The 23,091-nt window shown below is 50.2% G+C and overlaps 1 protein-coding gene across 3 annotated transcripts; it reads right to left on the bottom strand.

Annotated features, from left to right (window-relative positions):
* Window positions 1–898: 898 nt before the first annotated feature.
* SGK2 (serum/glucocorticoid regulated kinase 2) lies at window positions 899–22,840 on the bottom strand. Of its 3 annotated transcripts, none has more exons than XM_032592564.1 (15): window positions 22,674–22,839; window positions 17,721–17,965; window positions 16,430–16,489; window positions 15,871–15,920; window positions 15,285–15,342; window positions 14,999–15,082; window positions 13,958–14,086; window positions 12,792–12,904; window positions 12,456–12,492; window positions 11,377–11,463; window positions 8,599–8,694; window positions 7,546–7,701; window positions 5,455–5,544; window positions 2,397–2,596; window positions 899–1,293 (listed from the first exon to the last, which is right to left on the bottom strand). In XM_032592564.1, exons 3-14 carry the CDS (start codon window positions 16,463–16,465, stop codon window positions 2,432–2,434), a joined length of 1,101 nt encoding a protein of 366 aa, XP_032448455.1. In that variant the 5' UTR covers window positions 16,466–16,489; window positions 17,721–17,965; window positions 22,674–22,839; the 3' UTR covers window positions 899–1,293; window positions 2,397–2,431. The 3 variants fall into 3 exon arrangements, with proteins under 3 accessions (XP_032448455.1, XP_032448454.1, XP_032448456.1); XM_032592563.1 differs by having other exon boundaries at window positions 13,958–14,089; window positions 22,674–22,838; XM_032592565.1 differs by lacking the exon at window positions 7,546–7,701 and having other exon boundaries at window positions 13,958–14,089; window positions 22,674–22,840.
* Between the last annotated feature and the right edge of the window lie 251 nt (window positions 22,841–23,091).

The following is a 23,091-nucleotide window of genomic DNA, read 5'->3' on the forward strand; positions in this document are numbered from 1 at the left end:
AACAGGCCACAATTTGTTCCAGGGGAGCCCTTGCCTGCCCTGAGAGTGTGTGGACTGTGTGCAGTGCCGCCGCCTCACCGGCGCAAACGAGCAGAGACACACCACGGTTTTGGTTCACATTTACGTTTGTTACAATCTTCAGTTAAGTACAGAGCAGTAGGAGTCTTAGGAGCTTGAAACACACAACTCTTGTTGCCTTTACACAACTACTGCCACTGCAAAGTTAAAAAGTGAAGAGGATGGTTGAGAATTCTCTTCGTGGAGATGCTGTATTTTGGTGCGAAATTAATACAAATGGAAGTGAGGGGAGCCTGGGTGGCTCAGTTGGTTAAGCATCTGACTCTTGATTTTGGCTCAGATCATTATCTCATGCATGGTTCCTAAGTTCAAGCCCCACGTGGAGCTCTGTGCTGGCAGCCTGGAGCCTGCTTGGGATTCTCTCTCACCCTATCTCTCTGCCCCTCCCCTGCTTGTGCGTGCATGCTCTCTCTCAAATAAGTACACATTAAAAAAAAGAAGAAGAAGTGATATATTCTACTAGAAAGGGTACATAGGGCGTGCCACTCGACAGTTTGGACAGGTCTGGAGTTCTTCTGCCTGATGTGCAGTCAGTGTTTCCTATAAAACCAAAGGAGTACCTGCTCAGAGCATTTCTCCCACTGATGGAGGCTGTAGAAGAGCATGGGTTTTAAAAGCAGCAGCCACCAAGTTCAGTTCCTGGCTGTACCTTGTACCAGCTGGGTGACCTTGGGCAAGTTGCTTAATCTCTCAGAGTGAATATTTATCTGAAAAGTGAGGTTAATAATTTCTAAATGCTGGTTTCTTGTGAGGATTGTAGATAATGCATGTAAAGATCAGAATGTGCTCAAAAAACATAGGAAAAGGATGATCAATATCATAGTTTTTTACATTTTTATTTTCTGTCTTGGTGAAAATTTTGTGATTTTACAGTCTTAGAACACATGGAACCATTATGTGTTTCACAACCCATAGTGGGTTGTATACTTGTGACAGTACTATCATGTTTCCAACAATTACACTCTGTTGCTTTTTGCTTTGGGAAGTTGGGGAAATTTTGGCCACTCCCACATCTTGTTCCACACACTTGTCAAATAACAGACACTGCTATGATGGAAATCAAATCAGAGTGTTTCAAAGTTCTCAGCACATGCCAAAGGGTAATGGTAACTCTTCCTGACCCAGCTTAGATCTCCAGTAGGTCTGTGTTAGTGTTGTAGGTGTGTTTTCCATGATCTTCCAGCTTCATCCCCCCATTATTCCTGGGGCAGGGAGCTGGGCAAACACAAATGGAAGAGCAAGAGTGAGATTAACAGGAAAAGACAATAAAACTTCCAGCACACACTGATGTTAAAGTTGTCTCCTTGTCCACAAGCCAAAAGCCTAGTAAGCCTACCCTGAAACAGCCGATGAAACACAGGTTTGGGAGCAGGGGCAGGGAAGACTACTTTGCCACTGAAATAAGGCAGCATGATCCATCCTACTCAGTTTTGTGAGTACTGTTGCCGTAGCTACCACATAAAAGCTTCTAGTCCCTCCCTTGAGTCAAACTCTGGCACAGGTGCATCCCTGGGCCACATGCCTGGCCCCAGCAGCAGAGGAGGCTGGGACAGTCAGTATCTAGCATTTTCAGCTACTGTAAGTAGAGGTAATTATCGCCCCCTCATAAAGGCTTATTAGCTAGGACATTCCCTGAATATAGGAAAGGGGTCAGATGCCAGGCAGACAAACCTAATAATAAATGTCCAATACCATCCACAACAAAGAAAGATACCATCAAAAGAGAAAAATAAGAGCATGTTGGGTGATCGCCTATAGGCTTATTACATTTCTGTCACTTTACACATTGAGTTAAAGATCCAAACACCAAGAGGTCCTTTGGTAGAGAGATCCTGGTTGCCTACTGAACATTTCTCCCTTCTCCCTTAGTATCAGAGCCCTATGTTCTTAGGGGTAGTAATGTACCCAGCTAATAAACCACATATCCCAGCCTCCATTACAAGTAGGAGTGGGTGGCTAATGAGCCGAAGCCATTGGTTGGGGCTTCTGGGGAAGCTCCCTAAAGGTGCTGTTTTTGCTCTTCTCTCCTTGCCTCCTTTTTCCCTGCCCAGGACACAGAAGCAGTGGCTAGAGCTCCAGTAACCACTTTGTATCAATGCAGCAATCCTGATACTGGAAGCCAATTGCCAAGGATGGCAGAGAAGAGATACAGAAAGCCTCTTAGTATCTGATGACCTGTGAACCAGCAGCCTTGGACTACCTAACAACATTCCTCATTCATATGCTGGAAACATATATGTAACCTTATTTAAGCCATTGTTACTTTGAGTCTCTGTTACTAGCAGCTGAAGGTAAGGAAGGCAAGTCCTTAGGGATACCAGCTGTCTTCAGTGGTTACACGAGTGCTTCTCTTCTAGTAGTCCAAGATGGCATCATCCTCTGGTGCATAGGAAAATCCCAGGAATGCACTTGAGGCCCCAGAGCTGCTGGCCACAGTGTCGGGAGTGCAGCCAATGGACTTTGACACAACTTCCTGGGTGAACTCTGGGTCAAAGTGTTTCAAGTCAGCAGGTCCTGCCTGTGAATATAAACCAATGGTGAGATGGGAACACTAGGGTCAGAGCCGCCAAAGGAACCCATGAGCCCTGAGAGCGATGTTAGGCCTCCCCTCTGAATGCCTTGCGGACACCCATCTTTAGCTATCACTTACCCATGTGTTTACATTAATCATTTTATTCCACATGGTCCACTAACCACATACCAATTCCTCTAACCTCCTGGCACCCTGCCTGCTTCACATCAACCCTCAGACAAGTCTAGTCAACATACACTTACTGACTGTCTATCAGCCACTATTCATGGCACTGGGGACACAGAGGAACAAAATAGAGTGGGCCCCGGCTCTCATGGAGCCTATATTATGCAGAGGGTAGGAGGATTGATAATAAGCATGTACACAAATAGACAAATAGACAACCTGGGTTGTTGACAGGACTTATGAAGAAGATAGAATAGGGTAATATGGTAGAGAGTGACTGGCTGCTTTCACCGTTTTGGAGGAAGACCTGTGTATGAGATTGTAGAAATGGTCACAAATCCTGCATTTGCCATCCAGAGGTAGAGTCCATCTCTCCATACTTATAATATGGGTTAGCCATGTGACTTGTTTGGGGCAATCTGTTACCAGATGTGGCTCAAGCAATGGTTTGAAAGATGCACATTGGGAGTTGTTCTCTCTTGCAGCACTTGGAACCCCGGGCCACCTCCTGAACAAGCCCAGGCCAGGCTGCTGGACTACGAGAGGCCTTAGAAGGAGAACCCAGTCTCCCCAGCTGCTGGCCAACTCCCAGGCATTTGAGTGAGGCACCTCTAAACCACTGACATGAGAGAGCGCAGCAGAGACTAGCTGGCCTGGCCCAGGCCAAAAAAACTCACCCAACCAACCCAGAGAATTGGGGCAAAATACAAAATTGTTGTTTTAAGTCACGTAGTTTGGGGGTGACTTGTTATGCAGCATGAGCTAACCAAATTAGTCTCTTTGTGAAGAAGGCACAGTCTGTGGAGAATGCTAGGCCACCTGGGTTTTCCGAAGTAAGCAGGTGAACAGGTGGAAGGGTGTACGTATGTGCTTGAGTGTGCAAGCCTTAGGTTGCAGAACCAAAGAGACCATGATTTCCAGCTTCTTTAAGAGGCGACCAGGCACAGCGGTCTCAGTTCAGGGCTGAGAGTTCCGAGACCAGAGTGTAGATCCTGGCCCTGGCTCTTGTTAGCTGTGTGGTCCTAGACAAGACAGACATTATCTGTTTTCTACAAATGATATCGATGCTAAAGATACTTATCCAAGTCCTCACAGAGGTGGGTAGGTGGCAGAACCAGGAATCTACACCCAGCGTGTCTTACTTTAAAGTCTATTCACTGCATTCTGTTACCTCCCTGTCTAGTATTTTTTATATTGGTCTCTCTCCAGGGTGTATTTTCAATGTTATCCTCTGGGTCTTTTTTACATTCCCAGATAAAGAAATTTTTCAGGTACCTGGACTGAGCATAACCTATCTGACAACCACTGTCAAGAATCTGGAGCTCAAAGATACATTCGTGAGCGGGTAATTGACGAAAGGCCAGGTGTAAATAGTGAGTTCACACTGCAGTGTTGACATATGCAAACTACATGGATGGAAAGGGCTTGACCCTATTGGACACCGCAGGTGGCTGAGAGACCCTCCAATGTCCGCTTCGAATGAGGCTCCTTTCATGCATATTACCACTGCTAATTAACATTCAAACACTAACTGCATTCACTATAAATCAAAGAAATATAAGTTAAAACAATATGAGATACCATTTTTTTACTTAACAAATTTGCGAAGTTAAAAACAATGAACTGCACATGTTGCAGAGAGACAAGAATTCTCCAGCAGACGCTGCTGGCAGGAAGCTGATTCTCCTCCCCACCACACAGTTAAAGCAGTAGGAATCAAGAGCCTAAACAGTTATGAATCAAGAACCAAAGGGCTCCTGGCTGGCTCAGTCTGTGGAGTGCTGACTCTTGATCTTGGGGTTGTAAGTTCAAGCCCCATGTTGGGTGTAGAGATTACTTTAAAAAAAAAAAAAAAAAGGGAGCCTAAAAGTGTTCACATACTTTGACCTGGCAATTCCCCATCTGAAATCCATCTTAAGGGAATAATCAGAACTCTGAGCAAAGATACATGCTTAAAGAGGCACCTGCATGGCTCAGTGAGTTAAGCATCTGACTTTGGCTCAGGTCATGATCTCATGGTTCGTGGGTTTGAGCCCTGCATTGGGCTCTGTGCTGACAGCTCAGAGCCTGGAGCCTGCTTTGGATTCTTTCCCAATGCAATGCTTTGGATTCTCCCTCTCTCTCTGCCCCTCCCCCACTCATGCTCTGTCTCTCTCTCAAAAATAAATATTAAAAAAAATTTTTTTAAGATACACACTTAGGGGCGCCTGGGTGGCGCAGTCGGTTAAGCGTCCGACTTCAGCCAGGTCCCGATCTCGCGGTCCGTGAGTTCGAGCCCCGCATCAGGCTCTGGGCTGATGGCTCAGAACCTGGAGCCTGTTTCCGATTCTGTGTCTCCCTCTCTCTCTGCCCCTCCCCCGTTCATGCTCTGTCTCTCTCTGTCCCAAAAATAAATAAACATTGAAAAAAAAAATTTTTAAAAAAAAACAGCAATGAGGGTTATTGGTGTTGAAAATGAAGGAAGGGCTGCGTGGCTCATCACACAGAGCTGGGCTGGAAGTCGGGACTTCTGAGTTTCGGAACCAGTTCTGCCTCTAATTCACCATGTGGTCTCAGACATGTCATTGAGCCTCTTGGGCCCTTGGTTTTACCACCTGTAGAAAGAGGGTTGGTCCAGATACCCTCCAAGCTCCCATTAGCCCTGGGAATCCAGAATCTGGAACATGGTGACCTCTTACCACATTTGGGTTGAAGGGTGGAGTCAGCCTCTTGTGGTACAGGTCATCCCAGTTTATGGGGCTGAAGAATACATGGTTCTTTATCTCGAGCTGCAGGAAGAAGGTGCTGATCAGTGTTCCCCATAGCACCCCTCTCCACCACCCACCCCCATGTCCCAGATCTCCAACTCTACTGGCAGCTGGCTGTCAAGCCATAAAACCTTTATTGGGAAAGTAACCTGCACTTCCGGCTGGTTTCCTGGGACAAAGGGGTGTTTTGTAGCCAGGCCTCTTCTCTCATCTAGAACCCAAACCCTTCTCCCCCAGAGCATTTGTTTATTCACAATTATTTACTGAGCACCTACTCTGTGCCAGCACCATGGTATGCTTTGGAAGTATGTCCATGAATAAGATAGCAGGACCTGCCCTTGGGGTTCCCAGGGGCTCTTGCAACCCCACCCACCTGCCTCAGTGCATCTTGATTCTTCTAGAATACAAACCAAAGGAAAAGATTACATCAAGTCAGTAAGGAAGGTTAAGGAAGTAAAGCCCCAAGAAAAGCTACAGTTTCCCGGAGACCCAGAATTTAAGACTCAGCCTTGGGCATGAATCACTACTTCTTTCCTAATCTAAGCCAATGTCAGCATCAAGTGCCTCCTATTCCAGCAGGACCCTCTCTCGATCTGTGTTTTGCAAGGAATGATTCTCCAGCTCCCTACATCACACCCTCCCCACCCTGTGGACTTGTTAAAAAGTCAGATCCATGATATACTGAGTACCCAAGAAACAGATAACACTGGTTGCCTTTAAACTAAGGAACTGAGTCACTAGAGGGACTTTTTCTGAATATCCTTTGAATTATGATCTATGTGAATATACACCTTATTTGAAAAATCATACATATTTTTTAAGATGCAAATTTCCACCTGGAAGAAGGGGAACAGTGTTCATCAAAGTCTCCCTCTTTAAGCTGGCCAGGGATGGGTAGACAAATGCTCTAAAGATTGTTACGCTTCACAGCATCTGGCATGTGGGGTACAAATGCTTAAAAAGCACTTACTATGTGCCAGGCACTGGCCTAAGTGCTTTGTATATATTAATTCACGTGATCTTTGTAGCAGGTATGAGCTAGTTGCCATTATTGCCAGTGGGGAAACTGAAGCTTAAAAAGAGAAGTTTGCCCAAGGCTCTACAACCAGTAAGGACTAGTAAGGTGGAGGAGGGATCTGAACCCAGGTAGTCTGTCTCATAGTCTGTGCATCGCAACCACTCTGCCAGAAAGAGAAAGCAAACTTCCAGGGAGAAATGCACTGTGGTCTTCCTCTCATAAATTCAAACGGTCTTTGATTGACTCGAGAATGTAAGATTATTTTTTAAGTGCTACTTTAGTGGAAAAAAAAAATCATGAACTCATTGCAGAAATGGACAAATTATTCATCTCTATATCCTGAGTGCCCAGCCTGGCACTGGCACAAAACAAATCCAGTCCTCTCTCTGCACAGAAGCCAGAGGAATTTCTTAAAACTGAAATTGGGTCTTACCACACCCCTATTCAAAATCCCCTAAAGTGTACTATGCCTCTTGTTTCTGCCACAGGACCTTTGCACATGCTGTGCCCTGTGTCTGGGATGCCTCCTCTCAGCTCTCTGCATGAGTGGTTCCTCTCATCCTTCAAGTCTCAACTTAATTGTTACCTCCTCAGAGTGGACCTCCCTCACCATGCCAGTGTGAATTCACTCCCTCTCATTATCATCTATCTTGCTTCATTTACTTCCTGGTACTTGTCACACTCCACAATAATTATACACCATGATGTTTGTTGTCTACCCCCCCCCACCCCCACTTAATAAAGCCAAGGACCCAGCCCATTGAATCCCTAGCACCTAGCTTGATGTCTGGTGCATAGTAGGTGCTCAGTAAACATTGGCTGAATAAAAGAAACCAAACTAAAGGAAGTAATTAAGCAGTAGCAGCTGTGAATTTCCAGAGGAAGGAGTTAGCAGTGCCTGGTTTTAGAGGGCAGCTGGATGCACACCACTGTGCTTCTCAGCCGCTTCTGCAGGATGCTGAGTGCCCTGTCAGGGGCCAGTGGTCCACTGGCAGTTCACCTACAAAGTCTGATTTGGAGCCCAGCCGCTGCCTCTGGTCCTTGTGGAGAAGGCCTTGCAGGAGGTCACAGGCGGCCACCGTCTGGCCCCCTGGGATCTGTAGCGGCTGGTACAGAATATTCTCATACATCTGGGACACGTCTTGGCTGTAGAAGGGTGGCTGGTGAGAGAGAGAGAGAAGCTGGAGGCTCATCCATGCCAAAGCGGGGGGAAGGTCTCAGGGAGAGTTGGAGCAAAGCCAGATAATGGAAAGATTTAGCCAGACTGCGTGTTGTGCAATGGCTCACATGGCAGATCGGAGAGAGACAGAGACCTCTGGGCTTCTGGCTGCTGGGAAGGCTGAGAAGGGACCTCCCGGGAGCCTGCCCCCATCCCACCTGTCTTACCCCCGCTTGTGCACCAACTCTGCACTTTGCAAAGTTAACACTTCCCCCCTTGTCATTCCGGCCCACCCCTCACAGCCGTCTCTGAAGGCAAGCAGTAATTTGTCGATGAGAACACAAGGCTCAGAGAGATCAAGCCACATGGCCAGGAAAAGAGCCAGCCCCCACATGTGCCCAGAGCCCACTCTTTCCCGGTGCTCTCCACCCCCACCTCCTCCACTGGCTCTTCTTTGTCCTGACTCCACAGAGCCTGCTCTTTCACATCCCCCGAGCTCTGTTGACAAAGCCGCCCCGAGCAATGCCTGCGCTGGGGTGAGTCTACCCAAGCCTCCAACTAAGCAGGCAGCTTAGGATGGGGCCCAGGGCTGGCTCCACAAACTACCATCCTTGGGATCTTTCTGGGCCTGTTTCCCTCTCTGTACATAAGAACAGCTCCATTTCCTAGAGCGGCAGCCTCCAAAGGCTGTTTCAAGGTGCCGAAGTGTGTGTGTTGTAAAGCGCTGAACTAACATTACTGAAAAATATACATAATCCTCACATCATCTTTTTTAGCTTGGAGTAGAGAGCGAGCGCTCCTTTGGTTCCTTGAGGAGCCTGAATGGCCACACAAGGCAGAGATCCACCCCCAAGGGACCGAGCCACAGGTCCCTTGCAGATGTTTACACCCTACTCACCAGGCCTTGCAGCATCTCGTAGAGAACTGCCCCCAAGCACCACCAGTCCACCGCCCGGTCATAAGGCTCTTTACGGAGCACTTCTGGAGCCAAGTACTATTGAGAAGAAACATACGTTATCTAAAGACACTCGGTCTCAGTCTCCCCATTTGTTTTATTTTTATTTTTAAAAAAATTTTATTTTTTATATGTTTATTTCTTTGAGAGAGAGAGAGAGAGAGAGAGAGAGAGAGACAGAGAGAGAGAGAGAGAGAGAGAGAGAGAGAAATGCAGCACAAGCAGGGGAAGGGCAGAGAGAGGGGGAGACAGAATCCAAAGCAGGCTCCAGGCTCTCAGCAGTCAGCACAGAGCCTGATGTGGGCCTCAAACTCATGAGCCATGAGATCACTACCTGAGCTGAAGTAGGTAATGCTTAACCCACTGAGCCACTCAGGGGCCCCTCAGACTCCCCATTTGTAAACAAGGCACTGGGAAGAAAAGATCACCAAAGGTTGCTCCTGCTGTGATATTCACCTGGCTGTGTGCATATGTTCATTCAGCATCCATTTGTCAAAGGCTTACTCTGTGTATGACCCTTTGCCAACGTGCTGGGAACATAGGGAAGATCAGGCAGGACTGCCTTGTACAGTTGTATATGTTGTGCACCATACAAAAGTACTAGCCAAAAGGAGACAGGGGGATGCAAGCCTAGCTGTGATCAACTCACCAAGCCATAACCCTAGTATAGGGCTATATCTGGCAACTTTATTAATATTTAATGGGGTGACTTTTTCTAGTGAATCTGCCCAAGGGGGTGCCTTTATCTAATTTGCACAGAGCATCCAGTCGGTGTCCTGGGAATAGGAAAGCCCTGTGAGTACTCACAATGCATTGGGGAGACTAATCGTAAAGTGTTAGTAAACATGGCACGTGCTTGTACTGGAAACCGTAGTAACAGAGAGATGGATAGGAATCGGGAAAGAAAAGGTGACACTTGAGTTCATATTGACAGATGAATGTACGTCACAGAGCTGTGCCTTCCAACGAGAAGAGGACCTGAGGCATGACAGTGTTTTCTGCCAAACCCAAGGGCTTGGCGACCTCTTAGCCTGACATCTCTGCCATGAGGAAAGGGACAGCAACAGACAAAGCCATTTTGAGAGACTGTGTGGGTCTGGGAAGGGCAGGAAGTTACACAGACCTGAGCCCTATATAGGGCTCATTTAACCTACTAGAACCTTGATTTCCTCCTCCATAAAATGGGGTTCCAGGATCTCTCTTTTAAGGTTATGTGCTAATCTGTGTGGAATATGGTACATGTGTAGGCCTTAAACAGTGGTCACAACTATCGTTACTCTTGTCTATGCTTTCTGGCATCACAGCAGGGGCTGAGTTATGGAAGAGATGACATGTTGGGGCCACATGTCTCCTGCACAAGCCAGGGTGTCATATGCCCTGCTCCTCGCCGCTGACAATGTCCAAGGAAGGGATGGCTGGGCTGTCAGGCTTTGGGACACCAGCTCTGTCCAGAAGACATCCTGCCATATACAAACACAGACAATGGCTCCTGCTCAGAGTAGTCACCTGTCCATCAGCTGTCCCAAAACCAAATGGAGGAAGCCCAGCTGAGATCTGAGATCCAGATTTTCAAGCATATGGAGAACAATAGAGCCGCTAAAGTCTTGTCCCATGTCCCATCAGGAGGAGCTTCTGCCCTGCGGCCTCTGCCTTCTAGCCCCCACCCAGATATCTGTCAACTGGGAAGTCCTTTGCATCCCAGGTCCAAGGGTGGGAGTTCAAGGAAAGATTTTAACTCCAAGGCAACAGGGAGGCCTTGGCAGGAAAGATACACATGTAGGAGCTACTGCTGAGACCCACAAATTTGAGCCCTCCAGGTTCTTGGTGGCTGGCAGAGGGAGACAGACCAGTGTTTTACATTCCCAAGTCCTGATCTTAACTGTCAGGCCAAGCCCTCCTGCTCCACACAGCCCTCACCCTGTGGGGCAGTGCTGTCCCATACGGCAGCCACTTTTTACATGTGGCTCCCAAACACTTGAAATGAGGCTGATTTTAGCTGAGGTGGACTGAAAGTGTAAAATATGCTCTGGATTTCAAAGACTTAGTTAGAAAAAAGGAATAAATGATCTCAACAATTTTATATTGATTGTATGTTAAAATGACAATATTTTGTATATATTGGTTTAATGAAAACGTACTACTAAAATGCATTCCACCTGTTTCGTTTTACTTTCTATTTTTTTTTAAATGTTTATTTTTTTTTTTAGAGAGAGAGAGGGTGTGAGAGCATACGCAAGTGGGGAAGGGGCAAAGAGAGAGGGAGGGAGAGAATCCCAAGTAGGCTCCATGCTGTCAGCACAGAGCCCGATGCAGAGCTCAATACCATGAACTGTGAGATCATGACCTGAGCCGCGATCAAGAGTTGGACACTTAACCGACTGAGCCACCCAGGTGCCCTTCTTTTTACTTTTTTAATGTGGCTACTGGAAAACTTTACATTGACTATATGGTTTGCATGGCTATTTCTATTTCTATAGGTCTGCATTGCCACAGAGCTTCACCACCTGCTGGCCGGGGCCCAGCAGCCCCCTGAGCTGGTGCTGCCGTTACACAGATGAGGAAACCAAGGCAGAGTGCACAGCCAGATCAGGGCAAGGGCTTGGGTGAAAGGCGTGAGCATTCTTCCGCCCCTGCCCAGTGTAACCTGTTGGTTCTAAGCAGGAGTTGAGGCTCAACCACTTATGACTTGACCTCTGACCTCCCCTACAAGGTTTGGCTTACCTCGGGGGTGCCACAGAACGTGGATGTGGTCTCCTCGGGCTCTACACCCTCCTTGCAGAGGCCAAAATCCGTCAGTACCACATGTCCCTGCAGGGGAGGGGGGGCAGGGGCAGGAGAGTGGTCTAAGCTCAAGGTATGGTCAGGCCTAACCCCAAAGCCCAGGTAGTATACCCCAGGCCAGCAGCTACGGAGACTTATGCCTCTGGCACTGGCTATATGTTCCACTGGATGCCAGGAGCAATACAGGGGGCAAGGTGGGGAGATAGCATTCCACTGTCTGCTCCCAATTTATCAGACTCAGCCGTGCTCTACAACAATGGCAGCCCCATGAATGTCCTTGCTGGAGGGGTCTGGTGGTGGCAGCTGCCCTGACAGAGGGCTGGAGACTCAGAAAGCAACTGGGCAGCTGGGCAGAAGAGTGGCTGGTGGAGGGTGTAGAGACAGTGGGTAGCGTGGGACTCTGCTCAGATCCCGTCTTTAGGGACTGTCATGCCCATCCCCTCCCCCCGCCCCCCGACTGGTGGGACACTGCCTTCTTTCAAAGTTATGCCCCTCCCAAGGGGCAATCCACACCCAATGACAGGTCAATGCAGGGACACAAAAGCCCAGCCTCCTCGCCTTAATTTGGAACAGTTCCAAAGAGTTGTCCCAGCTGGGGCCCTCGCCACCCCTGTAAGATCACCTGAGGCCTCCTCATCTGCAACCACAATGCAGGTGGGCTTCCACCTCTATCCAATCTTGCCTCCTCACCCCCTTAAAACCGAATCTCTTAGAGCATTCCCCAGTAACCATCTGCATTCAACACTCCATCTGTTTCCAGGGAACCCAGTCTAGGACATGGAGAGACTACAAAATCCAAGAGCCTCCACTTGGCTCCACCCTTGCTCGTACAGACCTCATATACACACACATGCACATGTGCATGCGATGTGAACTTACATGCGTGTGCACGCACATGGGTACACATGCACACATACTTGAATAAATCCCTACCCATATGCATGCACGTACAATGCATGCATGCACACTTGTAAGCACATAGCACACATGTGCACCTATGCACACACACATACACCAACCTGGCAGTCCAAGAGAATGTTCTCTGGTTTCAGGTCCCTACAGAAAACAAGAGGAAAGAGCACTGTAATGTCTCAACCACTTAGTGAGGAGAGTTGGGACTCTAGAGTCCTGGTGGGAGGACTATTCACGGAGGCTCTCAAACATGTAGAGGGGGAGACCAAGGAGAATGGGCACTTGATCCTAGAAAGGAGGATCCCGACTCCCACTGCTGAACCATCCTCCTTAGACAGAGGACCAAGTTCACTGGCGTTTAATCGGGACCTAGGGGTCCACACACCCCCTGGCATTTGCAGCAGACAGCCCAGGCCTGGCTCTGAGCCACAGGCAGGCCTCACCTGTAAATGATGTTGAGGGAGTGCAGGTAGCCAATGGCGCTGGCCACCTCGGCGGCGTAGAACCGGGCCCGGGGCTCCAGGAACCGGCGCTCCCGCTGCAGGTGGAAGAAGAGCTGGAGGGGGAGGAGGTGCATGAGAAGGCCTCTAGGTGAGGGGCTCCAGCTCCTAGAGTGCAGGGTGGGGGGCAGCTGGCCAAGTCACCCCCTCTGTGAGCTGCAATGTACTCACATGAAAAAGAGCATGCTGGCCCCCACCCCATACTGTAGTTGTGTGTGTCCAAAGGGTCAGCAGGAGAGACTAATTCACATGGATTGACAGGTACTGGGTTCCAGGCTCCAAGCCAGACCCCTTCACAACTCTTATCTCATTTAATCCTCATGACTACCTTCCAGGTATCAAATATGATGCCAGTTTCACCTAAGAGGAAAGTGGGAGGGGCCAGGTGACTTGTCCAAGGTCATGTAGCTCATAACTGACAGAGCTGCCATTTGAACCTGGGTCATTCAAAGATGTGTTTTTCCTCCCACCTGGGCAGTAAGATTATTATAGCTGTCAAACTGAGCCCAGCCTATATCTGTCCATGGGCCAATTGCTTTGGTCTGTTTTGCTGGCCTAGAAAGGCCTTAGCTGCACCAGGGGACTTAGGGATGCAAAGCAAAAACTCTCCTCTTTGGTATCAGGCCAAAAGTCATGAGGTCACACAGACAACATCTGGGGTCACTTGCTCAGAGAGACAGAGTGAAGTCCAGGATGGAGCCCAGTTTATCCCAGCTGTGCTTCTGGGTCACCAGGTGACCTCAGGTCTCAATTTACCACAGGGACCACCCCCACCCAGTGGCCTGTGGTATAAAATGGGGACACTGGAAATCTTGACCACAGAGTTCCACTAACACTGACTTTGCCCAGGTGCCCTGAAGAGTGTCTAGGCAGCTTTGCGTGGGGCAGTCAAGAAATGCTCATGGCTGGGAGCCAGACAGACTTGCATTCAAATCCTGGCTCTGCTAGGTACAGCAGGCTGGGTGGCCTTGAGCAAGTGAGTTACCTCCCAAGCCTCGGTTTCTTCAGCTACAAAATGGGTCTGTTGTAAGGATGAGGTGAGATCATTCCAGAACCTGATACACAATGGGCATGTCAGAGCCAGCCCAGGGCCCTGTGGGCCCACCCACCTCTCCCCCGTTGACATAGTCGAGCACAAAGTAGAGCTTCTCGGGCGTCTGGAAGGAGTAGCGTAGGCCCACAAGGAAGGGGTGCTGCACGCTCTTCAGAAGCACGCTGCGCTCCGCCATGATGTGGTTCTGCTGTGGGGTCATAGACAGGGGCCCATGTAACAACCCAGCACAACCCCTTCTACCCTGGCACCGCCCACACAGCCTCACTGGTGGGGGTTGCTGGGCCCAGGGCCTTCTCATGCCCCTGCTCAAATAACGGCTGTGGTTCCTTATTCCCCTCAGAGCCAGGCTCCTTGCCTACTAGCCAGGATTCTAAACAGATCAGCCTCATTCCCAGCCACAGCACGTAGGTACAGCTCCAGCCCCAGGGGTCAGAAACCCCTGCTGCCCTCCTCTGGGTGATAAGGAAAGTGTATATGATTACTACATTCATGCTTTTGTTCATGCTGTTTTCCCTGCCTGGACGTCCTCTTTTCAGACCATCAGAATCCTACGTTCAAGGCCAGCTGCCAGGCCACCTCCTTTGCAAAGACCTCCCCCATCTGCCCTCTTGATGTCCTTGTTATCATTAATTCCCTCACCCAAGTCCTCTGATTGATATTCAAGCCTCTCTCAGGGCCTGTTCTATCCCCCTCATGGGGTTGGCATTAAAGAGACTCAAGTCAGCTGAAGCATCTAGAACTCCGGGATGGCTGTGGCTTTGAGGGGCCTTTGGAGGGTATCAGGTGTGCCCCCGACACTGCACAGATAGGGAGACTGGCACCTAGACAGGGCGGAGGACTGCCACGGAGCCCCAAATTCCCCAGGCAAAGGCAGAGGGCTGGGACCTTCCTTCTGAAGGTCCTATGGGTGAATCGATTGGCTTGCCCTCCTTGAGAAAGGTCAGTGCCCTCAGCACCACCTGGCTGCCCCCTGCAATGACCACCGCTGCACCCAGCTCCATGGGTCCTTCAGAGTTGGCACCCAAGAGCTTGGGAAACCACCTTAGCCTGGGAACAAGAAGCAGGAGGGGAAATGCCCGTGTGCAAGCTTGGATACCTCTTTCTTCTGTAAGATGGACTTTTTCTGCAGCACCTTCACTGCGTAGAACATCCCGTCAGACTTGCGCTTGGCCAGTAGCACCTGAGCAGAAGCACAAATGCAAGGCCCCACAGGGGACCTACTCCTCTGAACTTCTTATTTCTCAGGAGCCCCCAGTTCTGGCCCCACGTCCATGATTCTGCAGGCTGTGAGCTCCCTCTTTGCACATGCAAGTGACAGGCAGAGGGTGGAGGAGGCCGGGGAAGGGAAGACCCAGGCCTCCCAGCCTCACTGTGTCACTCACCTTGCCGTAGCTCCCTTTGCCAATGACTTTCAGGAAGTCAAAGTCGGTAGGCCGGGCACTGGGGGAGGGGAAAAGAACACGGGCCAGTGTTTGTGAATTTGGGAAACCTGGCTCCTGAGATCATATCCAGGCTTCTTTTTAACTTTGAAGCTGGGGAACAGAGGGCGCTTTCCAAGAGCCAAGCCTCCTCACCACTGAAGCATGCCATGATCTCCCAGCCAAGAGGGCTTCGAGGACAGGCCCCTGCCCCTGGGGATCCAGTCAAGCAACCAACAGGCAAGTTGGGGAGAAAACCAGACACAACTGTATAGAAGACAAGGGATCTGGCCCCCAAAGCCTGAGAAGGGCCTGAAGGGTGGGGAGCTGCTAACAATGAAGACTTTGGGGTGCATTTCAGGCACAGGGCTCATCATGAGCAAAGGCTAGGGAAGTAGTGGGAGATAAAGCAGGGGGACAGTCCTGGGTCCCAGATGGCAGAGGGTCTTGGCAATAGACCAGAGAACTTGGATTTTATTCTCAAGGAGAAGGGAGCCAGGTACGAGGAGAGCCAAGGAGGAAGAAAGTTGCTTGAGAGACCAGAACTTACTTTGGGTTGGCTGAAGGCCCCAGGTTGACGTTCCCATTGGCCCTTGAGGGCTAAAGATATTTACAGAAAAGTTATTAAGATCAACAGGGACTGTGTTAGGATCCTCTGCACCTCCCGTTTCTCTGGCCTAGGCCCTGCTCCCTTCTCTGCAGGCCTGCTTCCTTCCTTCTTTCCACTCGTCTACCAACCCATCCACCATCTCACCTGCTCCTCCTAACAGCCTTGGGAGGCTGCTGACTATTGTGTCAATTATGAGGGTGAGGAAACAGACCCTGAGAAAAGCCATCCAAGGACTTACAGGCAGCTCCACTGGCATTAGAATCCAGGGGTCCTCAGGGCCAATTGTGTATCCCATCTTCTTCTTGAATTTCTTGCCCAACTCTATGCCCTACTTGCCCTGCAAATTAGCCCATTTCCATGAGCTCACAGTGACCCCTGTCGGCCCCCCAGTCCTGCTCTGTGTTGGCCCACCAGGCTGGCCTGTGCGTCCTTAGGCTTCCTCCAGTGTGGGAAGAAGTGAGCCCCCTGGTGGTGGGTGGGGGAACCAAGACTCACTCACCTGAGGACTGGGGCTGCCCGCCGGGCTAGAGTCCATTCTGTAACCGTGATCAGGTGGGTTCTGGGGGCACAAGGGGGACCAGGCATGAGAGAGCTGTTGTTGGGGAAGGAGCATGACCTGTCTAGAGTTTCAGGCGCCGCTGCACTGTCCACCCCTCCCTGGCCCTGTGCACCTGCCATAGTCTGAGCATCTCCTACCCGAGACCAGTGCCCCCTGCATGGGAAAAGAACTGAGCATCTCTAATCAAACATCTCTAATCAAACATCTGGACCCAGCATCTCTAATCAAACATCTCAAGAGAGAGCCAGGGAGAATGGCCCAGGGTATCCCTCCCAAGCTGAATCTTTTCAAGGGCGGGGGACAGCCAGGACAGTAAGATCCCTGTGAGCCAGAGCAGATCCAGAAGTCTAGGATGGCCAGGGCTGGAAGGACCCTTGCAGAGCATAAAGTCCCAGCCCTTGCCCCCCTTTCACAGGTGGGGAACCTGAGGTCTAGAAAGGGGTTCGCTTGGGGCTACACAGTTTGTGAGCGGCAGGCTGGGCTCCCCAGGCTCCCAGACAGGCATGTTGTGACACCAAATTCCTGTGGACACCCTGGGCTGGGATCTGTGTCATATTGACTATTATCTCCCTGCCACAAGGACTTCTACCTAATGCCCCTGGAATGCCAGCTGCCCTGGGGGCTTTGGGCCCGAGCCATGAAGAGACCCAAGCCTGGCTAGTGTCTGTTTGAAATCAAATAGTGAAGAGTGTGACCACCTGGTCTAGGCAGCTAGGAGCACAGTGTTTTCCTGCCCCCTGGCCTGCAGGGTGAAGGAGGCTGGTGTGCCCAGGCCCTGGCTCAGGATGCCCAGTGCCCCACAGACTCACCCCTGTTTGGAAGGCCAAGGCCAAGAACCCAGATGCTCATGGAGGCTGCCCGCTACTGTATATCCCAAGACCCCAGCCTTGACCCACTGTGGGGCCTGGGCTGCAGCTTAGCCTCTCTGGGTAGAAACCACCCATCTTTACAAGGCAGGATCCTACAGCAACCACCCCATGGCCTTCTTGGGAGCTGATGAAGTGACCACAGGGGAAAGGAGGGAATCGCCCAGCCCAGGCTGCTCCAAGAGGCCCAACCTTGTGGGGCCCTGAGAGAACAAGCTGGAGAACTGCCGGAGAAACGTAGCCTGGCTTCAGCCAGTGCCCCAGGGTTTGGGCTCCCCCAGGGGGCCCACCACACCGCCACACCCTGTCCTGGGCTGACCCTGTAGGCCCCTTTGCCAGGCCCTGGCCTCTCCAGCCCCACGTACCTGCACAGCCTGAGGAGAGGCCCCGGAGGGAACCAGCAGTTGGAGCCGGAGGACAGGCAGTGGACAAGAGAGCCTCTCTCTGTTCTCCCAACAAGGGCCGAAGTGTCTGTGCCTGGCGCCGGCCCTGCCCCAGCGCCCAGCTCAGAACTCCCAGCAGCAGCAGAGGGCTGTTGATGTCACATGGGATCCAGCAGTGCTTAAGATGAGACCAGAGACCTCTGTTCCCTCAGGGACATCGCCTCCCCCTGGAGGGTGGGTGGAAGGGGGTGGGCAACAGCTGTAGGAATGCCCTGCTGACGCTTGGGGCTTTTTAGAATGCGTTTGTGTGGGGGTCAGGCTGTGTGTGTGGTGTGTGTGTGTGTACAGGTGTTTCGTGCATCGATGTGCTTCAGTGTGTCTCGTGTATCTGCGTGTCCCTGCACGTGAAGGCTTTTGTGTTAGTGTGTCTGAGTCTATATGTAGAACTGCATGTGTTCTGCTTATTAGTGTGAATCACTGTGACCGTGTATTTAATCTTGTCAGTGTGTCTGTGCATCTGTAACTGTGTTCTCTGTGTGTGTATCGATGGGCTTCTGTGTAGTGAGTCAACATGTCGGTGTCAGTGTGTATCTTTATATATGTTGATGTGTTGTATGTATGTGTGTGAGTGTGAGTCTGTGTGTGTGTCTGCAGATGAGTATAGGTGTCAATGCATGTGTATGACTGGATGTGTAACCACATGTGTATTTATAGGTTATTGTGTGTCTGTTCATATTGGTGTATATTAGTGAGTGTGTGTGTGTGTGTGTGTGTGTGTGTGTGTGTGTGTGTAGGGGACTTGTCTGTAAGAAGACATGCTCCCTGGGGCCTACCCAGGCCTGGTGTAGACAGGCCATCATAAGGTTCCAGAGACCTCAATCATGGCAGCTGAGAGCTCTTTGCCTCCTGAGAATCTACAGATGTTTCAGAGCATAGGTATCTGGCTCAATGCAGCTGGCCTTGGTCTTTGACTGCCGAACACTTGGCCATTTGGGCCCTTCCTTGCTGGCTGCTCCAGGACTCTGGCCTACTGTCTCCAGGGCAGGACAGGTCAGCCCAGAGCTCTCCAGCTTTGTGAGCGATAGGAAGCAGGGTCCCAGTCAGCACCCTGGCTCATGAAGGCCTGGCTGCATGGTGCAGTCATTAGGTACTCGTGGGGTCCCTTCCTCTCCCCAGGAGATCCTGAGGGTTGTTCTGAGGAATGAAAGAGTTGACAGGGCCTGACCCAGACCCTGCCTTTCTGGAGCTTTCTGTGTGGCAACCATATGCTACACTTAAGCCTCTGCGATTCACCACAGTGGAGGGATCCATAGGCTGGGGCTAAGAAGGTTGGACAAAAAGGGACCTGAGCCCAATGGCCTCGGTGGTTCTCTCTGGGCTCCGAAGAGCAGGGGACCTGAGGGTGGCAGCAAAGAAAGCCAGAGTGAACAATATCAGAGTCTTCCATCTTTCAACCACACAGAAATGTTGAACCAATACACAGATGGGCAGGATGTCATGTTGACAAAACACATACCCAGAACAAGGACACGTCTTCTCAGTGACAAGACACTGATGAGGCCTTTATTCAGCAGCACTGTTTTAGAACAGGAGAAGAATAGTGACCATGATCATAACTGAAATGCCTGGCTCAGAGCACGTCAGAAGACCCGCTGGCTGTTAAACTCCCTCTCTTGACCTTACGTCCCTCTCCAGACACAGTTCTGCTTCTCTGTTCTCCTTTCCAGTTAAATTCCTCGAAAGAGTTGTCTGGACTCAGTTTACACTCCTTCTTTTCTCTCTTGAATCCATTCCAAAGAGGCTTTAATCCCAGCACTCCACAAAAGCAGCGGGCCCGTGACCCCCGCATTCCAGAGCCAGTGGTGGCACACCGGTCTTCCCACTTGGCTTTGGGATCGCCTGGTTTTCCTTCCACCTCACCTCTTTCTCCATCTCTTCTGCTGGATTTGTCTCCTCTTTTGCCACTGGCCTATCCCCATAGTCCCCAGATCTCTGTCTATACTTGTTTCTGAGTCAATCACAACCAGTTTCATGGCTTTAAGTACCAGCTATACACTCCACAATTCCCAAACTTGTCTCCCTAGTTCCGACTCTCTCCTGCACTAAATCTGGGTTTATATATCTAACTGCTCCCTCAGCAGCTCACTAGTTGGGTCCCTGGAGGCACCTCACTCGTAACACATCCAAAACAAGAGTCCTGGCTCACATCCCTTCCACTCGGCCCCACCCTGCCCCTCTGTCAGTCTTCCATCTACCACCTGCTCAAAAGTTCAAGCTGGCAACTTGGAGTTCAATCTAGAAATATGGCACCCTCACCCACCTCCAGTCCACCATGAATCCCCATGAGACTCTACCTTCAAATTAAATCCAGAAAGCACTGCTACTCGCCAGTTCTGCTGCAACCTCCCTGTCTGAGCCACGGTCACCACTTGGCGTGGACTATTGCAATAGCTTCCCTACTGTCTCCTGACGTTTATCTTTACCCTCTACAATCTTTCTCCACCCAACTCCAGAGAGCCACTTAAAAAAAAAAAAAAATCTAAGTGGATCACATGAGCTGGCTGCTCGAAAACTCTGGTTGCTTCTGGTCACACCTGGGATTAAAATCCAAAGTCTACCATGGTCTGCAAGATTCCGTGAGACCTAGCTCCTATCACCCTCTCCTCCTTGGTTCCCATGCTCTCCCTGTCACTACACTCCAGCCTCTCTGGCTTTCTTGCTGTCACTCAAACACACAGAGTGCCCTCTGGCCTCCTGCCCCTGGCATTTACTTTCCACTCCATCTAGAATGCTTTTCCCCCAGACTTCTGCATGGCTAGGCTTCCACTAATATCCCAGAGGCCTCTGCTCAAATGTCACCTCTCAGAGAGGCCTTTTCTGAGATTATGAGTGACTGAATACCCTGGTTTGTCTGGGACTAAGGGTTTCCTGGGATATGAGACTCTCAATGCTAAAGTTAGTACAGCTCTGGGGCAAACCAGGATGGCTGGTCACTGTACAACCCTACTCCCACCCACTCTTGATCCACTTTTTCTGCTTTGTCTTTTATTTTATAACACGTACCATGCTGACACCTTATCATCAACTCTTTGTTTTCCGTCTTAAACTAGAACATTGGCTCTATGAGGGCAAAGACCTTTCTTGTTCACTGTTGAATCCCCAGCACCTAGATAAGGACCAGCAATATGATCGGTGCTCAGTACGTGTTTGACTAATGAATCAGGAACGAGCTGATAAGATCGATTATAGTACATGTATAAGGTGGAAATTTACCCAATTGAAAAATAATAGGTAAGGCTTTGTAAATCAAAACGGGAATATGTGTGTCATACAATGTCAAGCAAAAAAGGACTTTTCAAAATGATAGGTATATCAGGGATACCATCTTTATAAGAATGTGGAGCACCTGGGTGGCTCAGCGGGTTGAGCGTCTGATTTTGGCTCAGGTCATGATCTCGTGGTTCATGGGTTTGAGCCTCGTGTTGGGCTTTGTGCTGACAGCTCAGAGCCTGGAGCCTACTTTGGATTCTGTGTCTCCCTCTCTCTCTTTCCCTCCCCTGCTTGTGTTCTGTCTGTCTGTCTGTCTCTCTCTCAAGAATAAATGAACATTAAAAAAATTTAAAAAAAAAGAAAAGAAAGACATGTATGCACAGATACATTTGTGCGTAGCCACCAAAAAAGGCTAGAGGGTTGTGACCCAAGGGGACAGTGGGTTAGGGTAATTTTTGTATTTGTACCTTTGTGTAAAATGTCTCAAGGTGTTGCTGTTCACTTAATATTGCGGCACTAAGGCCTGGGGAGAACTCTGACATGTGCACTTCCCACCACACTCCCATTGCCTTGACTGGTACTCACACCTGTGCAGCTCTCAGCCTATGGCTGCTATCACTCCTGCAGCATAGTCTTCTGATTGTCTGGCCAGAGGCTGGGCATCAATACCTTCTCCTGACTATTCAGACCTATAGAGACCCCTGGGAACTCCCAGGGTGTGGCCCAAGTCCCTCCCTGAGCCCCACAAGCCCGCCCCTTCCTTCTAAGTGCCCCAGCCTAGACTTGCATGCCTCTGTCCCACCAGCTCATGGACCTGCTCACTCGTCCTTGGGCCTGCTGGACACAGTGAGGGTGGGGGTCACACAGTTCCCTGTCCTTGGTGCACTGCTTTGACCGTTCTGGTCTTCTTGGCTAGCCCTTTGCATTCAGCCTCATATGCTTTCCCCAAAAGTCTTGCCAGATCATCCCCTGGCCCCGATCCCATAAACTCTTGTCCCCTTCTTTGGGCCCACTGCTGTTATTACACTTGTCTTCATTCTGCTGGAATTTATTCATTTACATGCCCGTCTGCCCAGTGCATACCAATGACATACCAGTAACAGTGCAACCAAGTGCCAGCTTGGTCTTATTTTGTTCCCACAGCACCAGGGGTTAGTAAACCATCATTATCCCTGTTTTGAGGAGGAGGAAACTGAGGCATGGAGAGTTGAAGTGGCTTGATCAAGACCCCTAGCTAGTAAAGGATCTAACTGGAATTTGAACCTAAGTAGTCTGACTCCAAAGCCTGTGTCCTGGAATTTCAGGAAGAAGTTAGGAATTTAGAAGAGGAAGGCATGGAGTTAGAGGGAAGGAAGTGAGGGTATAAGGGATTAGTTAGGAAGAAAGGAAATCGGGTGGCCCAGGAGGCAGAGAGGTAGTTGAGAGGGAAGGAAGAAAAGGAGAGAGGGGAGAAGAAGCTAGGAAGGAAGGAAATTAGGAAAGAAGAGAGGAAGGCAGGGACAGTTAGGAAAGAAAAAGGAAGGAAGGGAATTAGGAAAGACGGTGTTAGGAAGGAAAGGGAGGAAACTGGTAGCCAGAAAGGAAAGGAGCCAGGTACCTCGTGTGTCAGCTTGGCAGCCCAGCAGGCTGGCAGGCAGGGGTCCTGCTCATGCCTGAGCCTCTCACCTGAAAACTCTGGGTCCAAGCTCAGGTCCTGGGGAGCAGTCCTGGGCACAGCTCTGCCCTCCTGTCTCTCGGCATGGTCCGTCTGACCTGAAACCCAGTCCTGACTTGCCGGACAACCTTCCCAGCCGGGAGCGACCTGTCACCCACTCGCTTGGCTCCCAAACCAGCGGGGAGCTGGCTGCAGGGCCTTTCGTTACTAATTAACTCTGGACCTGAATCAAGATGCCCAGCTGTACCCACTGGCTTCTAGACAGGCCCTGCCCCAGGGACCCTCTGAACTTTTAAGAGCTACTGTACAATTCAAGTTGTGTGACCTTGGGCGAGTGACTCCAGCTCCCTGAGCCTCATGTGGATTGATGAGGATCCTGTGTGTCCTGCCTCACAGGGAGGGTCTCTGAGGTCCCTTGCCACATGGTCA

Source organism: Lynx canadensis, chromosome A3 (assembly GCF_007474595.2).
Source record: "Lynx canadensis isolate LIC74 chromosome A3, mLynCan4.pri.v2, whole genome shotgun sequence".
Classification (NCBI taxonomy): domain Eukaryota; kingdom Metazoa; phylum Chordata; class Mammalia; order Carnivora; family Felidae; genus Lynx; species Lynx canadensis.

What these genes read in the sequence shown, in the direction of transcription:
- SGK2 (XM_032592563.1), bottom strand. Translation starts at nt 16,465, where the DNA reads ATGGACTCTAGCCCGGCGGGCAGCCCCAGTCCTCAG. An exon ending in TGGGCTCCAAATCAGACTTT is followed by an intron (nt 5,545 to 7,545) that starts GTAGGTGAACTG and finishes TTCTTCCTGCAG; the next exon opens with CTCGAGATAAAGAACCATGT. An exon ending in CACCCTTCAACCCAAATGTG is followed by an intron (nt 2,597 to 5,454) that starts GTAAGAGGTCAC and finishes TTATATTCACAG; the next exon opens with GCAGGACCTGCTGACTTGAA.